General features: G+C 39.2%; 1 protein-coding gene across 2 annotated transcripts in view; it reads right to left on the bottom strand.

The window, feature by feature from the left end:
- adgra1b (adhesion G protein-coupled receptor A1b) overlaps positions 1–12192 on the bottom strand; it is a 206699-nt gene that overhangs the window by 173765 nt on the left and 20742 nt on the right. For both annotated transcript variants that reach the window (XM_086045684.1, XM_086045686.1), the window contains exon 2: positions 8408–8479. In XM_086045684.1, the coding sequence (XP_085901810.1) occupies positions 8408–8479 (72 nt within the window). The remainder of the gene's footprint in view (positions 1–8407; positions 8480–12192) is intronic.

The raw sequence follows: 12192 nt of genomic DNA, 5'->3' as shown, positions 1-12192 counted from the left end.
ATTACAACAATACAAAGCAATAGGTCAAGGAGAGTGTGAGAGAGATTCTCCTGAGTGGCACAGCTGATACAGGCAGTCATGCTATTAAAAAATGAACTGAACACAAGAAAGAACTTACTGTACTCAAAAGAAGAGTAAATATTCCATCATTACCATTTAGCTAAACCAAGGCACAAAATAACTTTTTTCCCATCTTTGCTAATCAGAGACTTCATTTGAGGAGCAACGTTGTGGCCTTGTGCCCATAACCGAGGCATTTGAATAATCAAAGCAATTTGACAGAGACGAATCAAGTCCAAAACGATACACCGAAAAATTGCTGAATTTATGTAATTGGGGAATCAACCATGTTCTGCAGTTCAAAGACTTGGGTTTTGGCAGTTTATTAGCCACTTGGAGCCACGTTATAATACTCCAAGCCAATGTTATTTTGCATAGTGGACGCCCATTTTGCTGACAATTGACAAATGACGGGACAAAAAAGATGGACTAAGCACTGATGGAAGTGGATTTTTTCCGTCAGAGTAATCGTCACAAACCGCGTCCCTTAGACACCCATTTTGCTGATGTTTTTTGGGGACCGGCTGATGGACCAGTGTACTTCTGATGGACTTAACTAACGGAATGACCAAATGACGATTACAACTTGGTTCAACACAAAAAATGTTTGAGTTTGTCATAAAAGTAAAAAAAAATAGCCTGTGTTTCACATTTAACTGCTCATTATTAAAGAACTGAAAAACAAGTGTTATATATGGAGAGAGAGAGAGAGAGAGAGAGAGAGAGAGAGAGAGAGAGAGAGAGAGAGAGAGAGAGAGAGAGAGAGAGAGAGAGAGAGAGAGAGAGAGACAGAGACAGAGAGACAGAGACAGAGACAGAGAGACAGAGAGAGAGACAGAGAGAACTTGATTCCTTCTGTAGCAAATCATGTTTCCAGAACATGGTAGGCTTTTCTTTTTTTTTTGTTATAAGATGTTTGTGGCCAAGTCTAATCAGGCATTCATTGTGCATGAATTTTATTAGCAGTTTGTTCCTTGTTGCAAACCTTCTGAATTTTCTTTGGGGAAAGCGTCTTGAGTGTGACATAAACCTTCTCTCAACTTTGTGAAGCTTTTTTGTTTCGTTTTTGTTTTACCATTCATCAGGGATATGATTCTGCAACTATTCAATTATATTGCCTTTATAAGTTATTGCAAAAAAAAACGCCTTAAGCATTTTTAAGGAACGCAAGAAATGTAATATTTATTGGCCATGTCGAGGAATACCGTATACTTTTCTTTACTGAAGGGAAAAAGAAGGCACAATACCCAGTATTGTACTTTATTCACACATAAATAGCCTAGCCATACTTATGTTTTGTTAGTGCCCTATATGTTCCTAACCTCTGACACATGACTTGATATGGATAATCGTATTGACTAATAGAGGTCAAACAATCATAAACGGTAGAAAGATGTGGCCTTCAGAGATTCGCCATACTCACATCAACTCTAAGCTATCCATTTACTCACCCTAGTTGCTGCTTATAATAATAATAAGAAGGAGAAGAAGAAGAAGGATCGTCTCTAATGTACAAAAGTTGGACAAAAAGGAAAGTTAGTGCTAATCTAACACATTCATTTAGTCAAACGTTTCATTTTGAATAGGATCATTTATGAAGTATAAAGATAGTAGAGGTAAAAATGAAAGACAACCTGCTTCACATCGATTCTTCACTGGCACTCAAACAATGAGGTTTGTGTGGTGGGAACCCATGATGAAATGGCAAGACTAACTGACCAGGGAACAGTGACAAGCTTTGTTCATGCTTTTCTACCGTGGGATTCACTGCCAGTAACAGCTTGGGTCACTATTAGAGAGTGGGGGGTTGGGGTGCTCAGACCATTATCTAATACACAGAGACCCTTTATTAATATGGATGATTGTGGTATTCAGGATCTAAAATTAATGTGAGTTGAGCTTAAACATGAATACCAATGACAGTATGGTATACTAAACTGAACTATGTCCATGGTTTGAATATGATACCTGGACCCCCCTTTATGAAAGCATTTCAGCGCTCACATAAGATATTGTTCTCATAAAGTAAAACTCAATAATGACTGATAGATCAAACTGTAGGGGTGTAACGGTACGCTAAATTACATTTCGGTTCGTTTTTTTGGGAAACTTCGGTTCGGTATATTTTCGGTACAAAAAAACAGATTTTTAAATGAATAATAAATAAAATAATACAATAATAAATAAAAGCAAACCATTCGGGTGACTTTCTAAGAAATTACACCAGAATAAAAAATACACTAACAGTAAAGATCTCTTAATTTAGTAAATTATAAAGGCACTGAAATCTTTAAACACTCGGCAGCAAAAGCCTATGACACACCTAAGTATTCAAGTTAAATACAAGTTTTCATTACAGTACATGAATACACTTTTTGTGATAAAAAAAAAAAACACATACAATAACAGTTACAATTATTGCTAACTATATTAAAACTCTTTTTATAATGAACATTTTTTTTTAAGTATTTATGAAATTGTATACACTTTTAAGGCATTGAAATCTTTGAATGTTCAACAGCATATTGTAACGAATTGGGTTATCTGTGTTGTGGTCGGATTTGTGTGTTGCTGAGTTGTGATGTTTCCGAGGTTCATGAATGCATCATACGGCAATCGAGTGGAGCAGCGGAGAAAGAAGAGCGCGAGCAGTTGTACTTGGATTAATAAAAAAGTGATAATTAAACTACGTCTAACGGCATGTTCCTGGAAGACGCTACGATATGATAAATCTCGCTATATAAGTTTGAAGTTTTAGGCTAAAAAGACAGCTTGCTTCCTCGTCTAAGAAACATTCACAGTCGGATGATGCTGTGCATGTTATGTGCTAGCCGCAACATAGCCGCCGATTTCATGTAGCAATGTAGCTGTAGCTACATGCTACATATAGCGTGTAGCTCTGTGCCGCCACTCTCGTCTGTGCGTAAGCTCACGCTAATAAGTGGACCGAACCGAACGCAAGTGGACCGAACCGAAAATGCCATACCGAAACGTATTAATACACCCAGGTGTACCGTTACACCCCTATCAAATTGGTTGTTCAGTAATCACATCTTAAAGTGTTTGAGGCATTAAGGGGTGCATTACATGGCAGATATTTCAACACTGGTAGAAAGCTATTGTAGCAACTACAAAACATCCTTGTCGCTTGAGAGGAAGATGATGGCTCATGGACTTGTCTGACGGGCTACGTAATGCGCCATAGGCTTGCGCCATAATGTCGGCTTGACAAGTGAAGCACACTGTGCCCTGAATGCGCTTCACGTGATTTAATAAAACAGTACACTGGATGGATTTGTGTACACTGTATGCCACATGTAACAGCATGGATACAGGCAAAATTGAAAGCTGTCAACAAAAAATATGTCCCAAAAATATCCCCATGCATTACTACAGCAACCAAACACCACACATATACTGCAATACATTATGGCTCCTACACTATCTATCAACCATCCAGTCGCCTGTCAATCTTTCTCGCTAGCCACCTCAAATGTGTTGTTTTAATGGTGTATTGTACTAATTGTAAGGCATCAGATAAAACCGAACACATTTTTAACCTTGTACGTCCACAAAATCATGTGAGCTTTGTTTAGGTGGATGCATTATAGTGACTTGACATAATTCAAGTGAAAGGAATTCAAAGAGCCATGTTGACATTCCTTTGAAACACTATCACAATTTCCCGCATGGTTATCGCACTAAGTCTGTTTGCTATTCAGGAACCGACGCAACGTGAGCCCACAGTAGCAGGATGAATGGTGCAATGACACACACTTGCACTATTAAACATGTCAATCCACTGCCAATTTATTCTGATCCTGTCATGCAGCCAGCGAAGCACATGAGTTTAATATGCCAGACCAAGGAACAGTTGGCAGTCACTTTCTGTTCATTGAACATACCTGGCCAGTCATCAAGTGCATTGACAAATGTATCCAAATGCTCCTCACGGCAAAGCATGAGCAGAGTGCCCAGAAAGTGAGATGAAGAAAAGAAAGGTCCACTGCTCTCTGTGGTGTCACCTAGAACAAACCTTGGTCTAAGAGATCTTAGATGCATTCATCACTCTTCTTAGTCCCAGCTGTTTTTTCTTATTCAGTGATGCCATTTTTAATCTAGTTTTTTTTAATGGATGGATGCTTATCCTAATTCTGACTCAATCTATTTTTCCAGGCATGGGACTAATGTTGCACCAAGTAGCGGTACCGTGAATTTTAGGGAGCAAACATAATGTGATACCATAACTTCTAAATACCATTACTTGGGGGGGGAAAAAATATAGTGAATGTGTGCCGTTTCTGTGTCTGTCTGTCAGATGGGGCCAGCGTGCGTTAGCAGCTAGTGCGAGAAGCTAACATAGCAGCATATATTTATTTAATCTATGTATCGATGTATCTGCCCTGCGATCCAACTACATCGATCAGCGCAGAACTAGATTACATCGATGCTGGCCACATATTGACAAACAAAAAAATATATATAATATAATAATAACATATCGTTGCTGTCATGTGAAAAACACTTATCTCCATTTTTTTCAATTTTCTTATTTTTATGTGAATGATGTTTCCGCGCTACAGACATCGCATTAACGGGAACATTTTTTAAAAATCCAAAATTGGACATAAGTGTTTTTCACAGGACAGCAACGATATATTAAAATAATTTTATACTCACAATTCCCACAATGCACTTATTTTTTATTCAAGTTATTTGAGATCAACTTTTATGGTCGCTGATGGCTTCACTTCTCACAACGGTCAGTAGGCTGCATTGTGAGTGCATCATATATATGTCCATGCTCATACTTCAAGGAACCACGTATTCTCTTGTAGCACTGAAACAGCCACACTAACAAGTTCATTTTATATATTTTTTGATCAGGAAAATGTAAAGAGTTGTCATTTTCTATTTTATCAATACATTTGGGATAAATTAGGAAATAAGTGACGCCATGAATAACGCCTCTTGTTAATGAGGAGAATGGCCGCGCCTCCTACCGTTCTTTCGTTGTTCGGTCGGAGTCACTGGAGGGACCGATTACAAACTCTCCATTAGAAATCATTGTACTTTCATTGTCCACTCTCCCTTCTGGGAGTTGACATGAGTTTAGCATCGTTAAATGTCCAAAATATAAACCAGTCGGGGTTCGTGTGCGCATTCATGCTCTTGTCCACTTCAGCCTGTGTAAGTGGAGAAGCAATCGCCACGTCCAAAAACGGTGATCAATTGGCACCAAAATTTATGTGGACATCCTTACTAATGACCACTTCAACATATCAAAAGGATTAACCTCTCCGTGGCTGATTTATGAGAATGAGGAAATGTATAAGTGAGCATGAGCTACATAGATTTATGCTGGGATGAGCGCACAGTGCTTCTTTGCTTAAATAAAAAACAAAACAAAAAAAACAGTGATTCTTTGCTGATCACGGTTCGGATGAGCGAGGCATTTAACACCAGTCAGGATATTTACAGAGACTCAAGTGGGAATGAGTGGACGTGCACATTTATTTGGATGAGGAATGGCCATAGTTTTTCGTCCGACAACACGCTGTGGAACATAACAGCCGAAACAGTATGTTCCAATGCGGCCACTGTGCAGTCAGCCTCCTCGCTGGAACTTTTTGTTTGCTGTACATTGACGCTTGCTGGCGGCTGCAAGCGGTGTCGGACAACGCATGCGACTACTTGGGAGGCAACCCCAAGGGAGGTGGGCATTTTAGTACTGATGTCATTTTTACATGCAAACCTATTATATAAGTGCCAATGTTAAGCTCATCCAAGTGTCCCTTTAATGTGCCTGACTTTAGGGTTGGGCATCAACACCCGAGAACCATGTGGAACCGGGTCTAACATTCCGGTTCTACCAAACTCGTTAAGGTTTTAAAATGTCCATGCAAAATTTCGGTTCCTAGTTAGGTGCGCGGGAGAAGCACAAACGATAAAGACCAAAAGAAAATCAGTGCACGCAGCAGGCAGCCCTTCCTGCCGCCATAGGTACACGGCAGATTGCCCCGCTGACTGCTCCTCCTGGTGGACCCTGGCTCCTGCTCCCCTGTCTGGCAAGCAAGGGCCATGGTGGCGAATCTGGATGTGCGCCGGGCCCTTCCCGCAGATCTCCACAGATGCAGTGCCCACTGCTAAGTTGAATGTACTATCATCTTAAGCAGGAGTCTTCAATCCTGTTCCTCGAGGGCCGGTGTCCTGCATGTTTTCCATCTCTCCCTGCTACAGATATTCACCAAAGGTCTGCAGAAGCTGGATAACGATCCTGATCATTTGAATCAGGTGTGTGTTGTAGCAGGGAGAGATGGAAAACAGGTAGGACACCGGCCCTCGGGGAACAGGATTGAAGACCCCTGATCTTAAGTGTCTTCATTTTTAGCTTGTATATTCCTTAAAAAAATCAGGCTGCAAGATAATGACGGTTATGTAAGAGCATTTGCTTGCTGGTGCGATATGTTGCGATTTACAAATGATCTGATTAGTCAAATAATTACAACTGCTATCAGTGACTATTTGACTTGCAAACTATTAGTTTCTGGCAGCCCTCGGTGAGGTATTATTGCATAGACTACACAGACTGAGTTAGTGCACAACATTAAGCTATGTGTAATACAACGTGCCAAGGAGTGCAGAAAATGAAACCTGAATTAGAAATGTATGTGTACATGTGTGTTTTTGCATGTGTGTGTGTCCATGCGTGTGCATTTGTGTGCATGTGGGGCAGTTATAACATACACTCTCCCAAATGAAACTCCTGCCACCCCCTTGCTACACCAGGTTAAAGTTTAGAACCGCCAGTGATTTTATAGTATACACAGCTGCAGCATTTACTTGCATACACACACACAGCAGATGCTTACATAGACTGCTTGTATCAGATACATTTTCCTTTCTTGCCCTTGAAATGCAGCCTTGTGTTTGTTTAGTTTTTTTTTAAAGAAAAACAACACTAGGATAGCCCATCAATTGGTTTTCAGTAGCATGCTTTAAATAACTGCTGCATTATTGTATTTTCTTGAGGTTCTCGCAAACAAAGCTCTCATGAAAAATCCATACACTGGTTAAAAAATAGCCCTTCGAATAACTCATAGTTAATATGAGAAACAGGAAAATGTTTATAAAATTTAAGAAAAGAAAAGTTAATACAATTTGTCCAAAAATAACGGGTTGGCTCACTCCTTTTTTATTTTTTTATTTTATTTTATTGAAAATCAGAATCTAGAATCGTTAGGGACCGGAATTGAATCAAAGAACTTGAATCGGAACTGCAATCTTCCAAATTTAAACGATACCCAACCCTACCTGATTTAGAGGAGTCATAGTGAGGTGCGCTTGCACTCCACTTTGGAATAATAAAAGTTTTGACTTGATTTTGTTGAATATTGGCGTTTTTATTTACCCAGAAGAATATGTGAAGTCAAAGGTCGCTGACTTTGGACGAGAGAACCTATCTTAGCTCATAATGGCTGCTATGGTTGATGAAGATATTTGATGATCGGGTTGAGTTTAGGGCGCTCAAGTTGTCCCACACCAAATTCATGCAACCATAGCGTTATGGGATGTGTTCATAGTGTGGGGCACAATAATGCTAGAACATAAATGGGCATTTGCCAAATCGTTACACGAAATGCAAGCAAACAGTTGCCAAACATGTCTTATCAGGCTCAAGAATTACTGTAGGATTCGGGGGTGACTAAGTGGGCCAGCCACCCTTAATTCATTAATGAAGAAAAGTTTCACATTTTTTCAGAATACCTTTGTCCATAAAGTGTATAAAGTACACATAAAATGCACATGCAGTACATATTACACCTGTACTATGACTGAATTAAGAGAAGAGCAATAGCAATACACATTGTCGTATTTCCTCGTTATCCACAAATGTCAGTGTTACCATCCAACCAGGTAGAGAGGTAGTTCTTGGAGGGCTTTGCAGAGGTGAAAGCAATCAATTGCTGACTTCAGGGGCAGGCATGAGTAGTCGCACGGTCACCATAGATCTCATCATCAGGCTGAGCCTGTGAAGCCTCTTGGGACATTACATAAAGTGTCGTATTCGTTGACAAGGTTTGCACACTGCCAAAGCTCCCACAATCTGCACTACATTAGACCTTTATATGAGGCTTTATATTATCTATTTTAAGACATTTACTGGAACAATTGAGGTTAAGCACTTGGGCTGAAAGGTGAAAACTACTGGCAATCCTCCTGCAACTTGCACTCCTAATTCCCACTATGTCTTCCTTTTGGCTTTGTGCAGCTTCGCTACAATGACAGCAATAGTGGGACTCGGGGGAGGACAAAACAATAAAGCAAGCTTGATTTAAGTACTTACAGTTTTTCCAGAGCTGCCAAGCCATAGAAGGAGCCGTTCCTCAGCACAGTGATCTTGTTGTTACTCAGATTTCTGTTCAAGGGCAAACCATGATTAGAAATGAGGTGAGCCTTATCAGTGCACAACTTTGATCATGTCACAAAAACTAGCGTTGCATGGAGTATTCAAAAAATATTAAATTAATAGAATGTGAGTGTGAATATGCTGCAAAGAGAGGATCATTTAAGACTGCGGCGTTTGAAGCTGTTAATAACTCATCCAGAGCATGTGTCTAATGCTGTTCATGAGAAATGATGGGTAATCATGCAGAAACCATATCCATGAATCTAATGTGACGTGCTTGCGAGGCGGCCAAAATTAATCTCAGCCTACTTGGTGAAAGGCTTCTTTTTAGGCTTCTTTCAAAACAACTTGTGTCCGGGAGTATATTCAAGCTGCGCGCAGCACTCAAGTATGGCACCATCATGCACTTTTCTACTTCCGGAAATACGCCGTAGCAAAACTACTGTCTAGTGGTTTGCTGGCATGCTTTTATTTTGAAGGCCAGGAAGTGTGAAGGAGGGGGAGTGTGGAAAATAAGTAACTTGTTGAATGCTTGCAGACTTGTCGTCTGTTGGACCCAAATAATTATACAATACGACAAAACCAACCCCAGGGCTCGCAATGGAAGTTAGTACACGTAGCTGGGTAAGTACGTGAGTAAGTGGCGTGTTTGAAGCGTGTCCACAGCAGGTTTGAATAGTAAGTTAGCCAGCTAATTGTCTTTAAATAAACCTCTTTCGTTAGCATCACCGCAAATTGGTATATACACACTTCAGTAAATGAGGGCCAATGTTTCTAAACCTACAATTGAAAGGAATTCAGGGATTTTGTCATCTACAGACCATAATATCACCAAAAGATTTAGAGAATATTGAGACATCTCTACAATTAAGCGTCAAGGTTAAAAAACAACATTGAATGCACGTGACCTTCGATCCTTCAGGCGGCACTGCATTAAAAACTAGCATCATTGTGTAAAGGAAATCGCACAGTGCACAGTAAAACACTTCAGAAAAACATTGACTGTCAACACAGTTTTTCAGTACATCTATAAATGCAAATTAAAAGCTCTACCATGCAAAGCACAAGTCATACAAGTCATAAATCAGCAAGAACACCCAGAAACGCCACCAGCTTCTCTAGGGCTGAGTTCATCTGAGATGGGCTGAGGCAAAAGTGGAAACATGTCCTGTGGTCTGACAAGTCCACATTTCAGGTTGTTTTTGGAAATTATGGACGTCGTGTCTTCGGGGCCAAAGAGGAAAAAGAGCATCCGGATTGTTAACAGCAAAAACGTCAAAAGACTGAATTTGTGATGGTATGGCGGTGCGTTGGTGCCCGTGGCATGCGACTGTTGACCAAATCAAGTTGTAGATCGAGCAAGAACAGGACAGAATTTCAAATGCAAAGCTTCAACAATTAGTGCCCTCAGTTCTCAAACACTTAATGAATGTTGCTAAAAGGAAAAGTGATGTAAAACAGTAGTAAGAATGCCCGTGTCCTAGATTTCTTGGAATGTGTTGCAGGCATCAACTATAAAGTTTCTGAGTTTGAGCATTTAATATCTTGCCTTTGTAATGTATTCAGTTGAATATAGCTTGAAAGGGATTTGTAAGTCATTGTATTCTTTGTATTTATGTTTTACACAACATCCCAACTTCAATGGAATTCGGGCTTGTAATTAACACATTCACACAATGCCATTACATTGGCATTTGGCAGAGATGCTTATTGCACGTGTGAAGCTGTTAGTGGTTGAACTTGAGAGGGAGAGGAGCAAGAATTAATTCTCCAACGACCAGTATCATACACGCCTATGTGTATGCATATTCAAATTGCAATCTCGCGATCACAGCGCCCTGTCACTTACAAACGTGTATTTTCATGTATAAAAAAAAAAAACGGAGAAAGAAAAATGCTCTTACAAATCTTAAAATGTGATTTCTGTTTCTAAATGTTTATCTGTAAAAGCTAATGTATTCTTCCTTGGGTCATCCCACCATAAAGTTCCTGCAAGATACAATATAATACTGTATATATAAAATGATAGTATGGTTCCTCCTAACTAGTTTCCAGTACTAACGATTTTGTAAGTTTTAATACTACCAATTTTGTATTTTCATGGAAGAACATTATGAGGGCAAATTACTGCATTTCTAAGAATGGACAACTCATCAAAATACTGTCATCACAATTTGTTACCACATATACAGTAAATGGAATGTTTATATGGATTATTTGGGGAGAGTACCTATCCTCCCTTCAGTGATAACATTTTATTTGGCCGGTAAAGCGGGACTGTAGACAGGAAGTCCTTGCGCAGTGTAAGCACCAGGGTAGACTCAAGATTGTGTCAGCGAACTCATATCAGCGAACAACATACCATTTACAAGTGGGTCTGCCTCAGTCTTACTTTTTATACTACTATAATAATGATTTTTTAAAAATGTGATTCAAATGTGGGTCAAATGGAATGTATTCAAAATAAATACATGTTCTCAAAGGAAAAAATTATGGAATTTAAAATGTGTATGTATTTAAGATAACAATAATATTCACTGTCTATGCAAGAAGGGAATGATCAGAAATTTCATAAGGAGGTGCAGATCATTTGTGTGCAGCAAGATGTTTGGTCTACTAATTTACTTTGCTGTTGTTTGCTAGTCGTGTGTGTTGTTTTAGATTACATTTGAATTTCAAATTGATTAGAACTTTACATGTTATAACTTACACTGGAGCATAGAGAAAGTTACCGGATGCCATGATTTGTGCAGATGTAATCAAGTAGTTATTATGGTGGATAGGAGCAATGAAAATCAATAATAATTGCTGAATATTTAAAGTAGACCCTCATGAGTTCTGAAATAAGCATTGCATCCTTGTGATTAATTAATTAAAACTAAAACGTGTTGATTGTATCTGTAAATGTTATTAGACCTTTTTCAAATCATCTTAACTTATATTATTAAGGTATCAATGTGAAATTCCTGAACTCAATTGGAAACACCGAGCTGGGTGAAGTGGAAAGGAGCCAAAAGTCAGAAAGCAACAGTTTGTATGTTTTCATTATTGTTGATCCAGTCATCAATATCCTACCGGGGCCGCGTCACTTTCAGTTTTATTTTCACACAAAGCTCACTGACATTTTAAGCCAATAAATGCTAGCACAAAGTGAAATGGACATGGGGAGAAGGTGCTGATAGGGTCAATTTCCCAATATGTTATACATTTACTGTAAATGAAAACTGAAAAAGAAAAAACATGTTTTTATATACTTTAAGAAAACCAGGCAATTCTTCTGAGAGTCATATATGGATTCTGTGAGATTATGAGATAGATTGTTCTGTCACCAGGTTTCGTTCTTCATGTTGCCCGGACTCCTACACCTCCCTCTTTGGACATCCCTCACAGGGACAGGCAGCCTCTGTTTGAGCAAACTCAAGCGTGTCATGCATTGTGTATGTGTGTATCTGCATGCCGGCCCCTACGTGCCTAACTCAGGCATCTGCCTAGTGTCCAGGAAATGAGTGGAATAACATAATTGATCATTATGTAAACAAACCCGCTTCTGGGTATCTGTCCAACTCATTATTTACATTGTCAATTATGTTCTCTGTAGATGAATTGCAAAGAAAAAGAGAAAGCTTCAGGGTTATAGGATTCTGTGGATCTAATGGAGTATTCTAGCACAAGATACAGCATACGTACGGCAAACAACAAAAAGTACGTATATCACATTTAAA

The sequence above is a fragment of the Filicampus tigris genome, chromosome 11, assembly GCF_054856515.1.
Source record: "Filicampus tigris isolate MCC_2025a chromosome 11, RoL_Ftig_1.0, whole genome shotgun sequence".
Classification (NCBI taxonomy): Eukaryota; Metazoa; Chordata; class Actinopteri; order Syngnathiformes; family Syngnathidae; genus Filicampus; species Filicampus tigris.
Note: the sequence above shows the minus strand (reverse complement) of the source record. Positions and strands in the feature narration are given on the sequence as shown.